Genomic DNA, 15,162 nt, shown 5'->3' with positions numbered 1-15,162 from the left:
AAACAGCACCTTGAGTTTACTTGGCGAGTGTCTCCATCATACTCCCTGCTCTGGATGTGTGCCCCTCCCAAAGTCCTGGCACCTCAAACCTCCTGACCACAGTCCTCTAAAGAAGGCATTAAGGTGAAAAGTCTTGGGACTGATTTTCAAACTTCCTGCCTGGACAAAGCCCTTCCTCAGAATCAAGGTTCTCACTCTGCATTCAAGTCGGGGGCCATCTCAGGTTCCAGTCGCCTGCCTGGTCTCTGACTGACCTCCCCCAGAGTTTCTTGGCTTCTTGGCTGCCACCCGGGTCAGCCCCGCCTCGCGACTCATGCCTCCTGCTGGGCTCCGCTCACTGTCTCTCCGGCCCCATCAGCACGCGCCACCCCAGGACCCAGCAGCAGCTGCCCCGCCACAGCCGGGCTGTCCCCCTCACCAGATTTTTCTTTTTAATCAACCTCAGAGCTCAGCAGGCCCCCAGTGATTTAGCCAACTGTAGTAGAAGTCTAGAGCCCCATCTGCAGGGGTGAGAGAACCCTAACCTTTGTCACAGAGGACACCTTATTCTCATTCGGTCGCCTCACAAACTGCAGCACGAATTCCTCCAATGCCTCAGGGCACACAGGCCGCGGGGCGGAGGTCACGCGGCCTCACCTTCCTTCAGTTTAAGTGGGGACAGAAGGAAGGCCTTCTTGGCTGAAGACTGCCCTACTCCTTATCAATAAATCTCCTTTTAGGGCTCTTGAAAATCAGTGTCTAGAATTCTTCAACCACTTGAAAGTGAAGGCAATGAGCATACTCATTTCATTCTTGTCAAAAAAAATTTACCTGGGTATTGCACAGAGATTACAATACAAATCAAGTTAAACAGGCTTATTAAATAGAATACTTCCTCCTAGGAAAATAGGATGAAAAGCTGAGAGTAATACTAGAAACTAACAAAAAGCACCACTAGAGGAATGGTAGATTCTGGAGAAAGACCAACTGGCCTCAAAGTCTGACACCACCATTCATGGTCTGTATAATCTTCATAAGGGTTTTCATCTCCTATGCCTTAATTTCTCTACCTGTAACATGGACATCATAGAATGTATGTCATAGGATTTTTGTTAATTGAGTGAATACCTAGAAAATGCTTAGAAAGTGTTATCTATACATACCACCAAATTAATGGCTAAAAACACAAAATAAAACAGCAAAAGTTATTGCCAGCCAATGGGAAGTAGCAGATCAGGATTTCAGGCATGGCTCTTGTTTTGTGACTTCTGTGCTAGATTAAAAATGGTTGCAAATGCTTTATCAAACCCCCTTGAAGAGGTGGGATCTCTTTCTTCACCCCTCTGAATCTGGGCTAAGCATACAGCTGTTCTAACAGCAGAATACAGATATGACTCTTGCCAATTTCAGTCCTACATTTTAAAAGAACTGGCAGCTTCCACTCCCTCCTGGGAACTTAGCTGCCATGCTGAGAGGAAACCCAAGCAGCACAGAGGCAGGCCGGGTAGGAGAGAAGTGAGGTGACCTCCCAGCCCACAGCCAGCACATGCTGGCCAGCCACATTATTAAGCCGTTTTGGAGGTGGATCATGTAGCTGCAGTCATAGACACAAGTCCAACCACCTCCAGCTCTGTCCCAAACTGCAAAAATCACAAGTAAGATTGGTATTTTAAGCCTTTAAATTTGGGGGGCAGTTTGTTACACAGCCATGGACAGCCAAAAAAATCCTCAGACCAAGCACTCAAATCGGTTGTTCAAATTCTATGTTTATGAAAAGGGAAGAGACAGAGAAGAGGCAGGGCGTTCATTCAAACATTTGTTCAGCACCTACTATGTGCACAGCCTCTGTGACATTGCTATTCTGAGGCTACTGGTTTGTGTCTAAGACTGACAGTAAACAACTCATTACAATGAAGCGTGATTCCAAAAGGACTTCTTTCCTGTAAGAAAGAAGTAGAAAAAGGTGTGGGCATATCAGGAGATCTTCCAACCCTGATATTTTGTAAACGTGATGATGTAGAGTAAGTACATCTGTGAGATAGCCACTTGGATTATCTTGTATGATTATCTCATCTAGAGAACAATTTTCTCCTGTACAAATCCACTTCTTAATTAGAGTACCAATAAAAATATGGGTTTCAGTAGCTACGCAACAAGTGAATGGTGAAAGTACGAGTCGTCTCCTCTATAACCTACATTCAGGAGTGGAATAATCTCATGAGAGAGGCTTTGAATAAAGAAAGAAGGACAGGGTTAAGGGACATATGATTTCTTCTGGGGCAACTAAGGTTTCAAAGTAAATAGTGATGGGAGAATTTTACCTATTCATTGCTTGATGTTTAAAAAGCAAAGAATATACACTGATTGCTTTGGACAGGAGGTTTTAATCACTGCCAAGAAAGAACAAACCCTTAAAGACAAAATTTTAGTTTGCTACATAAATAGGCAGCTGTCTATCAGGCAAGCAGATCCAGTCCACAGCTATCCTGTGAAGATAAATTCATGTCATTACCCTCATAACGCTGTACCTTAAGACATCTTTCCAAGGTCTGAATAATTCTAAGAACAAAAAAATGTGATTATGACAGTGAAATAAGGTTCAACTACATACTGGTCCCACAAGTTTTAACCAAGACAAAGAGAACTAACTGCTGACAGAAAAAGCAGGGCAATGAGGAAGAAGATTTAGTGGCCTTTCCTTGACAAGGTTTGGGAGAATTTAATCTAATGCCGCTGAAAGTGTGTCCATTCAGTTTCTTGATCAAGGGGGAGAGGACCTGAAAGTCAAACATTTAATTTTCTAAGTACTTTTAAATTTGTCTGGTGTTGAAGTCCTTCCTTAACTTCGTGCTAGGAAAAGAAAAAGAGTCTTTGATAAGGACAGCCGATAGACAAGAAAAAAGAATAGCCAACTCACGCTTCTCAAATTTTCCTTTCGTTGTGTTGTTGTCAATGGTAAGGATTAGTTCACTTTGATTAAAATGTTTAGACCTGATAAAATCATTTGTGGTCATCAACATGACCACAGGTAGAGACAATTTTACTGTCTCTTCTTATTATCTCACAGAATCTTAAATAGCTATTGTTTAAAATAAAGACACAAAAGGACACATTCATGAACTTCCTGTTTTTCCATTTTTAAAGTCCTCATGCCCAATACCCAGCGGGTCTCCTGATCACGGATCCTTCACATCCACACGCCTCCTGCCTCTCCTGCACCCAAGCATTCCTGGGGCTCTGCAGGTAAAGGCCGGCGGGGACCGAGCTAGCTGCTGTCACCAACAGGACCAGCAAATGATAACAAGAAACTGCTTTCAGTCATTCCCCTTGCTCAGGATGCTACAGCGTCAGTGTCAACAATATCGCTTAAGACGCAGTGACTCTGGTGGCGAGAGAACACTTGTAGAGGGCTAAGCTCTTAAGTCAACACCAATGAGACAGCGTCTTGTTCATGATACCCAGGATAAGGCAAGGCAATATCACTACTCTTCCTGCCCCTAAAATGCCTGGTGAGCATCAGGCTCAATCTGACCCCAAGGTGCCCTCCACACAGCTTTGAGGCTCCTGGGCAGTAAGAGCTACATCACCAAAAGGTAGGTCTTAATAAAAGAGGACTGGCAACTCTGCCCGCCAAGACATTAAAGCAAAACCAGTGTTTAAGAGAAAAATTACAGTGAAAAGAGGAAACTCTCCTTTACATCACGGACCTTAATGAGAAATACAAATGAATTGTATTCAGGTCTATGGATCCACATGATACTGCTCCATGGATACTACAGAGAAGGCAATTGCTACACATACTGCCCATGACAAAGTGAACTGAGATTTAGGGTCCACAAGGTATGACTCACACAACCCTCCTTTGCTTACAATTCTCTTTACATATACCATGATTTAAAATATGGGGGAATTCTCTGGTGGTCCAGGACTCCGCGCTTCCATTGCAGGGGGCACAGGTTCGATTCCTGGTCAGGGAACTAAAATACCGCAAGATGTGCTGCACAGCCAAAAAAAAAAGTATTTAAATATACGTGTGTGTGTGTGTGTGTGTGTATCAAACTATTCTTAAAGTCCATTCCAACTACTTAATCTGCAGGGAAACTCAAGAATGGGGGGACAGAGTGGCAAGTAAGTCACTAGACCTAGAAATGGAATCCAGCAAGAAACAAATGAGCAGACACGGAAGCAAAGGAGAGGAAACCTGGTGAAGGACACAGCTGGGAGAGAAACTTATTTACTGTCTTAGGAACAAAACGATGTTCTATAATGCTCCATTACTACCACTCCAACTAATGCAGGGGCCATGAAGCACCCTCAGCGCTTTCACCTGGCCACAGGGTTTTCCAAGAGTGGATACAGCCAGGCAAATAATGGAGCGTTATGCCTCCCACTTGAGTTTCATAGGTACTCTCAGCTCATCTAATGCACTCACTGACTGCGCCAATACTATTCAAGTCAATCCAAGCCTCCTCTCTCTCTCGTCAGCATTCTAGTCACCTTCACCCTAAACCAGTGATTCATTTTTTAAACAAAGGTACCTGAATACATACTTCTTGGGTGACAGAGACTTAAAGTTGCCACACATAAACAATATGAAGGGCCTGGCAAAGACTCTGCAAGATACATGCCTTTGATTTCTTAATTTTTTTTTTAAACTTTTATTTTGTATTGGGGTACAGCCAATTAACAATGTTGTGACTAATTTCGGGTGAACAGCGAAAGGGACTCAGCCATACATATCCATGTATCCATTCTCCCCCAAACCCCCCTCCCATCCAGGCTGCACATGACACTGGGCAGAGTTCCCTGTGTTCTATAGCAGGTCCTTGTTGGTTATCCATTTTAATTACAGCAGTGTGTACATGTCCATCCCAAACTCTAACTATCCCCTCCCCTCAGCAACCATAAGTTCGCTCTCTGAGTCAGTGAGTCTCTTGGTTTCTTATCTTAAATGACTTTAGAAGACACGTCAAAGGCTTCTCCTTAAACAGTGATATTATTGGAGCGGGGTTGTGGGTTCTATTTTAGATGTGAAACCTCTCCCCACATGTAAAATTGGCAAAAATCACTTGGGTCTTTGAGCCTCTTCCCCTACCTCCCGTTTTTAAGTGAAGCCCTCACTCTTAGCATCTACATCACAGGGAAAACCACAGGGATTAAGAAAGGCCTTTACCTCATTTGGCCAACATCTCACAATGCTGTTTCAAATGGGAGCTGGGACAACTCAGCACCAAAACACTCAGAGCACCAGGCTGGGGCCAACTGTCCTCACTGCTGGATATCGGCCTCAGACCTCCTCAGATTTCCCCCGCCTACACCCGGGTGCTTCCCCAGCACCAGCCCTCAGCCCCTAGAGAGGGCTCCATCCTTTCATTTTCCCTTCACAGATGGTAATCTGACATCACCTCTGTCTGCCTTCCGGCTGTTTTTTACATGGCTCCTTTTCTTCCCCTTTGCTCTCTCCAGCCATACTCAAGAAGCACAGACTGTTTTGCCCCAAAAAGGCTCAGGGATGATGTTAAGAGGAAAATCCACAGCCACCAAGCCTCCTGCTGTAGACACGGATCACACAGACTTCCTCCTCTCTTCTGAGCATCCAGTTCTGTAGGTTTCCCATCACCACTTTCCAGGTATTCAAAGCCTGAGAGATGGGGGGTGGGGGTTGGCATGTGCCAGACGCATCCCTAAAGTCATCATAAAAGGTGGCCTCCAGCATCTGACCACTCATATATTTGCATACCGTTTCATGAAGCTTTAATTTCAAAGCTGGTCTCCAACACTCAAGTGGATTTGTTACTGCAGGAGCCGGGAACTGCAAATGTGCTTGCCTTAAAGACTCGGGAGTCCAGTCCCGGGCAGGAAATAAAGTTCTAAGTCGCTTTGATGTGTTTCCTCTCCACTCCCCTCCCCAGCGCGGGTCATTAGTCTCCTCCGAGGAAAGACCACCTTGCCTGAATTGCAGTACACGTGGGAGCCAGTGGCAGGCTCAGGGCTCCAATAAGCCCCCGGGCCTCACCAAATTACTTAGCGTCAGACTGAGCTCAGCTGGGACCCCCGTGTATTTTGCCGACTAGGAAAGGGAATGTGGTACACGCCACTGGAGGAAGGGACAGGGGACCCAGACCACGGGGAGTAAAACGCTTTAGCGATTGGAGTAAAACGCTTTGGTGCGAGCTTGTTCCTTTTTTAAAGACACCCCTTTCAGACCGAAACATCAAGCCAGTTCAGGTCATTTCCTGAGTAGCACAACAAGTTAAAACAAGATCCAGAACATCTATTAATCTTTAATTGCGCTGCATCCAGACTGGGAGCGCGAGGCGGTGGCGTGTAGGGAAGTGAGAGATGGGGAGCGGGGGGAGGTGGTGTAGCAAAGCAAATGCCTAAGAAACCAGAGCTCCTGACCTCAGCTGTTTCTTACCTCACTCAGCTCGGCCGAGGAGTCGTTTCCATATTTCATGGCAACTCCAGAATTCATGACTGCACTTTTCAGAGGCGAGAGCTCCTCCTCTTCCAGGTCTCGGAGCTTACGAGTTGCTTAGCAGGCTGGGTATCCACTGCTTGGTCCCTTCTGGCACATTTTAGTCTAGACAGCCATTTTCACCCAGGACAGCGGTGAAGCCCAAACGAAGGATGCAGGCACTCCCAGAAGGCACGGAGCCGGCTCGCGTTGCACTGACGAGCCGTTGCTGCAGGAGGCTGGGCGGCGTGGCGCGATCGCAGCTACCGCAGCGGCGGGGCCGGCGCGGGGATCCGGGGCACTGCCGCCCTCGGCGCCGCCTCGCCTCTCTTACGAGGTCTGGGCGCCCCCCATGACCGGGCGCGAGGGTACCTCCGGCACGATCCGGCCCCCTGCAGGGCTTCGGCGAGTTCCCGAAGAGACCAGGGCGGCGGGCCGAGGAGGATCCGAGCCTCGGGTTCCGGGGAAGGAAAGAAAGCTGGAGAGAGCCGGAGCGCCGCTGCACTTCGCGGCGAAGTTTCCCCGTTTGAATCGTCTGGAGTTGTAAGTGTTTTCTGATTGAATACAGCTGTCTAGCTGCTGCCTACGGGGTAAGCGGAGGAGGCGGGGCCAGAAAGAGAAAAAAAGGGAGGAGACCGAGCAGAGGAGATCTTGCCTAGAGAGCAAACATCCTTCCAGCCAGCTCTCTGCGATAGTAATTACAGGACCCAGGTCCAGCAGGAGAGAAGAAACAGGAAAAGACACCTGAGTAACTGTGCAGAAAAATGCAATAATATGAAACTTCCCTCCTAGTAGCCACTTTCCATAATTTAAGAAGTTCAAGACAAGGCAGCGCTGTAGGGTGATCATTTTCCCTGATCAGTCTAAAGTGGATACAGAAGGTGTAAATTCACTCTCAGACTCTCTCTCCCTCTTTCTTTGGTAGATAGACCTCCATCACATAAAGGATGAAAGACAGACTCAAATTTCCCATCCTCTCCAACCCTCAAGACAGTCCTTAAAAATATTACATTTCCCATCCACTTCAACCCCCAGACCCTCGTTAAAAATCTTACAGATCACCTGAGCGGCGCTGGATTCATATTTTAGCGTTTGTAGTACAAATCCGAAAAGATTCAAGAAGCTGTTATACTCCGAGGACTCCTGGAGTCAGAGCTCCCCTGTGCCTTTCTCAGAGGTGAAAATATCCCGCTGTGTGTCGGGGGAGGGGGCTCGGAGTTTTCTCTGTGTACTGGTTAAAGCCCACTGAACTTGAGATGCACCGAAAAATGTTCTGCTTCTTTAACAGTGGGTCTGCAGGATGGCTTAAGAGGCCTGCCTCATCAGTCACTTTCTACACAATGGGAACAAAATGTCGCCATCCCCAGTGACAGACCTTGGCATTTCCTGAAGTTATGAAAAAGACATTGTATTGTTAATTTCTAAGGCCTAATTTTTTTTTTTTCAAACCAAATAGGATGTTTATTTTGCTCTTTAGGAAGAAGCAAAGAACTTGACTATTTGCATAGATCTTCTCACCCACAGGCCTTCCTCCTGAGTTCATTCATTGCCTGATGAAGGCACTACTGGGATGAGGAAGAGTTGGCAGCTTTTTTGGGGGCACTGGTCCCAAGTTCTAGGGCACTGCCAGACTAGAGCACGTTAGAAGCTCTTCTGCATGGGGACCGGTTGGGAAGCCACATTATTTTACTTATTTATTCATTAAAACCTGTTGAAAACTGTGTGCCTGAAGATGGAGATGGTGCTAAAAGAATATAAAAATATACATTAGACCCAAGCACTAACCCTGCCCATAATGTGTTTGCAGTCTCATAAAACATAAGCAGAAATGACTATTCTAAATGGATACTTGCCATAAAAGCAGGACAAATGAAGACCTACTGATCTGTGAAGAATGGCTGAGCCCCTCAGAGATGCAGAGTGAAAAGAAAGTATCCCAGGATGTGGGCCCAGGAAGAGAGAAAGGGTGGGTGGAGACTGGAATGTGCATGGCATGTGTGGGGAATGGCAGGTGTTCCATTCTGGAATGGAACCTGGATTAGATGAGTGAGTTAAAGCCAGATCATGGACAGTTTTGAGGGCCAGGCTAAAGAAATGGGCCTTCTGATTGGCAATGGGGGAAAAATGCCTCTACGGGTTTTTGAGCACAGAAATAATAGGATTAGACTTGTGCTTTTTTAGACATTCCAGTGGATTTGTATCACACTCATGAGTAACTAACATGAATTCAAGTAGACTAATGTTGAGTATGACTTTGGTATTTAAAGAAACATATTTTTCATACTAGATGGCCCCTAAAGCCAATCAGATGACTTCATCTGGTGTGCAACCAAAAGAAAAGTGATCTGCTCTAAGAGTGGAGGAAAAATTGGCAGTGTTGAACTTATTAAGAAGCAATATGTCTGCAGATTCTACTTTATGGACAATATAAGACATTTTTAAGAGCTGTGTTGATTACATGGGATTTTCTTGTTAAACATGATTGTAATACTTAATCCCCACATTAGCTGAAACTCCACTACAATCTGGCATCAGTAAATGTGGCAAACTGGAGGTACGAAACGGACGTGCCAGAGGGACTATCCCGACAATCCAGCAAGAGGCTAAAAAGGCCTGAACTGAGTTGGGTCAGTGGAAATGAACCAGAGTGGGCAGATGTAAGAGGTTCTTGGAAAAATGGTAAGATAGCAAACAACGAAAGTAAGTACTGGAAAGATAGTAAACAGAAACTGTAGTGGAAAGAAGAAAGCTTAAAAATGACTTGTAGATCTAGCACATTACTGACTGGGATTTTCGACAATGTTTTCAACAAAAATAAGTATTCCAGAGAAGAAATATGTTAAGGAAGAAATTACATTTGGAATATCGTAAGTTTGAGGTGGCATATTCAAGTGAAAATGTTTAGAAGGAAGCTTGAAATGGAGCTAGAGAGATAGTCAAGGTTGTGATGGAGATGGAGGTTTTGAGGTTACTCTTTTAGAATAATAAATAAAACCATGGAAACAGGTTAGGTTGTCAAGCAAGACAGGACAGAGAAAAGAGAAGTGCCCTGAGAACATTATCTTAAAGAAGGTCTTTTTCGTGAAGGGGGAAGAATAAAAGAAGAAATGGTAGAGAAGGCCAGTTAGAGAAATAGGAAGATAACCAGGAGGACCCTGAGTCTGGGAGCCTAAGGGAAATGTCAAGATAGAAGGGACAGCATCAATATTGCATGCTATAGACTGGGGGGGGGGGGGGGGGGGGGCAGGGCGGGGAAGCCTGAAGATGATAAAAGAGCACTTCAAAGACATTAAATGTCCTTCAAAGATAAATCTCTACCAAGCCCAGGAGACAGAATGCAGATTATCATAAGGAATGGAGAGAAACTAGGAGCAGTAAACATGTGCTACTCTTTCCATAAATCTGATGGTGACAGGAAATCAAGAGATGGGATAGTTTCTTCAGGAAGGTAAGCAATGTTGAGTAGAAGGTAGAATAAATATATCTGTAGCCTGGGGCTAAGGGAAACCCTGGAGATACAGAAAGAAAGGAAGATGAAGCAAAGTTCCTGAAAAAAGAGGGAAGGAAAAGGCCAAGGACAAAAATCATGAGCTTAGTTTTAAAGTAGGCTTGGCGAGGAGGAGATTTCAATTGCTCCTTCCAAGGAGCCCAGAAACAGTTGGAAGAGCTGGAGAATTTATAGACTTGTAAAGAGAAGACTTCAGTTACATGGTAACTAATAGCATTTGTTTGAAGAGCAATCCAGCTTCCTCTGTATGATTGTGGAGCAGTAATGAAAACCAATGAGAACTTAGCAGTTTTACTTTAAGAACAGGAAGACCAGACCTCCCTGCTGGTCCAGTGGTTAAGAATCCACCTGCCAATGCAGGGGACACAGGTTCCATCCCTGGTCCTGGAAGATTCCACATGCCTCGAAGCAACTGAAGCCCGAGCATCACTCGAGTCTGTGCTCTGCAACAAGAGAAGCCCGTGCACTGCCACTGGAAAGGAGCCCTGCTGGCTGCAACTAGAGAGAGTCCTCTTGCAGCAACGAAGACCCAGCGCGGCCAAAAACGTAAATAAATGAATAAAATTTAAAAAGAAAAGAAAAGGGACAGGAAGAAGAGAGAACTGCCTGTAAGCTGTCAGGGCACAGAGAACACTGGAGTTGAGATACTCTCCCCTGAGCTTGTTCAGCGCAGGCTCGACGCTGGTGGACCACACTGAAAGCCAGTGGCATGTAGAATAGAGCTTCATGCAGTCAGGGAGAATCCAAATCAGGTTTCTTCCAATCTATGATTCCATGAAATGAAGTTTTGTTTTGCATAGTTTAAGTGTTTTGTGGGTTTTTTGTTTGTTTTCCTCTTAGTTAGGAATCAGGCTGGGAATTTCTACTATCAAGATATTGCTGTAGACAAGAATGAAACTGGATCAGTGTCCTCAGATTTTAGGAAGAAAGCATCCCATTAAAGCTAATTCAACAAAAAGATAGAAAATAAAAAAAATAAAGCTAATTCATAAGAGGATGAAAAATATTCATAATCATCTCAAGAAAGCCCAAAGTATTTGCATTGTAAAGAGGATGCTTTGAAATAGGACAAAACTGGTGGGATTTCCTGAAGAAGACAGTGACTTTCCAGGGGAAAAAGGGACTTCAGAACCCTGTGGAGATGCAGGGAGTCCCACTCCTCTCGGTCCCTGAGAGTCCATAAAGTCAGGGAACCCTCAAAGCATACACTCAAAAGAATTTCCTGCCCTAAGTCTATAAGCCCACTCACATGAGTTCAAAAATGCTTTCCCTAACCCAATTCCTCTAGTGCTCTGCTCAGTCATCAAGCCAGGGCCAGAGTCAGGACTGACTCCCAGGCTGAGGCCTCCAGCCAGGCTCAGTGGCCTGCCCCATCAGACATCATTTGCTGCAGGCGGCACGTACAAAGCGTTCAGGAAGCACTGCGCTAGATGATGTTTGTCTTGGTCCCTGTGTCCTCGGAGAGCAACGTTAAAACCTGGAAAAAATCACCTTCCACTTATGTAGGTGAGCATATGCAGCAGGTTTGTGGTGTTGATTCTAAAAGAGAAGAGCAGCCACTGTGTGCCAGGCATCATGTTGTGCTTCAGAATTCAGTGCTGTATAGGACAGAAAAATTCTTGCTTTTACGCAGCCGGCATTCTTGGTAGAAAATGATCCGTAAATAAAGAAGACAGTTATAGCTTGTGGTGGATGCTATAAAGGTGTTAAACAGGAGCTATGATGAGGGACAGCAGGCCTCTTAAACAAAGGAGCCAGAGAAGGCCTTGATGAGGTGAGTTCATTTCAGCATGAAGGTCAAGAAGGAGCCCACGAGGCAGAAAGTGGGGAAGGTGGCCAGGCAGAAGGATGAGCGAGTACAAAAATCCTGAGGCAGAGAAGGTCTGACCTTTCCAGTAACCTTCAAGTTTTGATTTAAACTTCAACAAAATGGTAGACACTACGATGGAATCTGATGAAAGAACAATGGAGGAGCCAGCCCATACAGTGTGTGTGTGTGTGTGTGTTGGCCATAGAGATGTCACATGAAGACTTTAAGCAGGGCAAAGATATGATCCAATTTATGTTTTTCAAAGGTAAATCTAGTCCTATACAAACCTTTAAAAGTAGACAAAGGAAGTTCCTCCTTTATATGAGTATTCCTACAAATAAATGAAAAATTTATAGAATATCCATCCCTACTTTGCAGCATCTACTAAATTAATCATTTAGGCATAAAGCACAATGCTACTAACATCACAAGACATGCAAACACATGACTTCTGATGGAAGAATAAAATACCACCTGTGAAGCTATTTTAGTGGTACCTTAGCAGAAGGAATATGTTACATTAGCCACAGAGATACAATCAGCAAATTCAGACCATAACTCTATAGGACAATCGGGTTTCTTAAACAAGTAAATTGTAATGGGGGAGAAAAAAGCTAGTGAATGAGATATTAATGGAAGGAGAACCCTATAGACATATCAACCAGTTGCAATATGTGCTCCTTATTGGAATCTTGATTCAAATACCCTGACTGTATACTTATATGATACTTATGAGATATTCAGGAATACACTTTTTGAATATTTGATGCAATTTTAAATTATTACTGCTTAAAAATTTTTAATAATCTTGTGTTTACTTAGAGTTTTTATCTTATACATATACATATATATATATATGAAATATTTAGGGGTAAAATGATACAATAGTTGGGATTTGTGTCAAAATCCTAAGGAGGCAAGGAAATCAATGAGGTTTTCAATGAAACAGACTGGCATGAATTGATAATTCTTAAAGCTGGGTGTTCACTGGAAGGACTGATGTTGAAGCTGAAACTCTAATACTTTGGCCACCTGATGTGAAGAGCTGACTCATTGGAAAAGACCTTGATGCTGGGAAAGATTGAGGGCAGGAGGAGAAGGGGATGACAGAGGATGAGATGGTTGGATGGCATCACTGACTCAATGGACATGGGTTTGGGTGGACTCCTGGAGTTGGTGATGGACAGGGAGGCCTGGAGTGCTGTGGTTCATGGGGTCGCAAAGAGTCAGACACGACTGAGCAACTGAACTGAACTGAACTGAAAGCTGGGTGACAGTGTATGGGAGCTGATGCTACTCTCTATCCACTTGCATATGTTTAAAAATCTTCTTAATAAAAAAGCCAAAAAAGGACAATCTTGCCTTTATGTAAGAACGGGTTGTGGCATCATAAAAGCAGTAGAGCAAAGAAACTTGTTAAAAGCTATTTTGGTTGTCAAAGGATGCCTGTGGCTTGAAACTCAGTAAAATCAATGAAGATGGTGAAAAATGAATGAACTTGAGATATATTATTTAGGTAAAACTGACTTAAACTCAGTGCATGACTGGATGGAGGTAATGAAACAAAGAGAGGAATTAGATGATCAGTGTGGGGACTGAACAATTGGGTGTGGAGAAGGACTAGGTTTAGGGGAATCAAGGGTTCTATTTTTCATTATTTACTTACTTATTTCTGGTTGCACTGGGTCTGCGTTGCTGCGCTTGGACTTTCTGTAGTCCAAGGCTCTCCAGCAGCAAGCTGGGGCTGCTCTCCCTTTCAGTGTACTGGCTTCTCACTGCAGTGGCTTCTCTTGTGGAGCATAGGCTCTAGGCCCACGGGCTTTAGTCCTGGTGGCTTGCAGGCTTGGCTGCTCTGCAAAATGCGGAATCTTCCCGGACCAGGGGTCTAACCCGTGTCTCTTGCCTTCTCAGGCTGATTCTTACCCACTGTACCACCAGGGAAATCCAAGGGTTCTATTTTTAGACACATTAAATTGGAGATTCCTATTTGACATCCATGAGGATGCCAATAGCAGCTGGATAAATGACTTTGGGGCTCAGGGGAGAGTCAAGTTAGACAAATGGATTTGGAAGTCAGCAGCATATAGATTAGAGTTGATGTTGAAAGTCATGAGAACAGAGAGGATCACCGAGGGACAGAGTGAGTACAGAGAAGCCCCAGGACTTACCGTTGAGATGCTCCAGTATTTCCAGAGGATAGAGGGAGAGAATCTAGCAAGGAGGATCAAGAAAAAGGGAAGACGTGACATCATCGATGCCAGGAGGCCAGCATGTCAAGGAAAGTTGTGACCTATGTGAAATGCTGCTGAGAGTTCGAGGAAGTGACAACAAAGAAGTGTCCTTTGCTACTGGAAATTACTGGGGACCTCAAGAGAAGCAATTTCTGTAAGTGGTGGAGATAGACAGTAGCTAGATTAGTGTGGATTGAATAGTGACTAGGAAGTAAAAATATGAATGGAGAACTATGGATGGAGGTTCATGACATTGTACACAAGGCAGGGATCAAGACCATCCCCAAGAAAAAGAGTGGCAAAAAGGCAAAATGGTTGTCTGGGGAGGCCTTACTAATAGCTGAGAAAAGAAGAGAAGCTAATGGCAAAGAAGAAAAGGAAAGATAATCCCATTTGAATGCAGAGTTCCAAAGAATAGCAAGAACAGATAAGAAAACCTTCCTTAGTGATCAGTGCAAAGAAATAGAAGAAAACAATAGAATGGGAAAGACTAGAAATCTCTTCAAGAAAATTAGAGATACCAAGGGAACATTTCATGCAAAGATGGGCACAATAAAGGACAGAAATGGTATGGACCTAACAGAAGCAGAAGATATTAAGAAGAGGTGGCAAGAATACACAGAACAACTATACAGAAAAGATCTTCATGACTCAGATAATCACAATGGTGTGATCACTCACCTAGAGCCAGGCATTCTGGAATGCGAAGTCAAGTGGGCCGTAGGAAGCATCACTAGGAACAAAGCTAGTGGAAGTGATGGAATTCCAGTTGAGCTATTTCACATCCTAAAAGATAATGCTGTGAAAGTGCTGCACTCAGTATGCCAGCAAATTTGGAAAACTCAGCAGTGGCCACAGGACTGGAAAAGGTCAATTTTCATTCCAATCCCAAAGAAAGGCAATGCCAAAGGAATGCTCAAACTACCGCACAATTACACTCATCTCACACGCTAGCAAAAATAATGCTCAAATTCTCCAAGCCAGACTTCAACAATATGTAAACTATGAACTTCCAGATGTTCAAGCTGGATTTAGAAAAGGCAGAGGAACCAGAGATCAAATTACCAACATCTGTTTGATCATCAAAAAAGCAAGAGAATTCCAGAAAAACATCTACTTCTGCTTTATTGACTACACCAAAGCCTTTGACTTTGATCACAACAAACTGTGGAAAATT

The 15,162-nt window shown here is 44.3% G+C and overlaps 1 protein-coding gene across 2 annotated transcripts in view; it reads right to left on the bottom strand.

Annotated features, from left to right (window-relative positions):
- Positions 1-15,162, bottom strand: part of MCC (MCC regulator of WNT signaling pathway) — a 494,030-nt gene that overhangs the window by 291,773 nt on the left and 187,095 nt on the right. Inside the window, exon 1 of one of the 2 annotated variants that reach the window (XM_070462370.1) lies at positions 6,398-7,149. The exons of the other annotated variant lie outside the window; for it this stretch is intronic. Coding sequence (XP_070318471.1) covers positions 6,398-6,454 — 57 coding nt within the window. The 5' untranslated portion in view covers positions 6,455-7,149. Of the gene's footprint in view, positions 1-6,397; positions 7,150-15,162 lie in introns of those variants that run through there. 2 annotated transcript variants of the gene reach the window in all.

The sequence above is a fragment of the Odocoileus virginianus genome, unplaced genomic scaffold, assembly GCF_023699985.2.
Source record: "Odocoileus virginianus isolate 20LAN1187 ecotype Illinois unplaced genomic scaffold, Ovbor_1.2 Unplaced_Scaffold_3, whole genome shotgun sequence".
NCBI classification, from domain to species: domain Eukaryota; kingdom Metazoa; phylum Chordata; class Mammalia; order Artiodactyla; family Cervidae; genus Odocoileus; species Odocoileus virginianus.
This window is presented reverse-complemented; position numbering and strand designations above follow the sequence as displayed.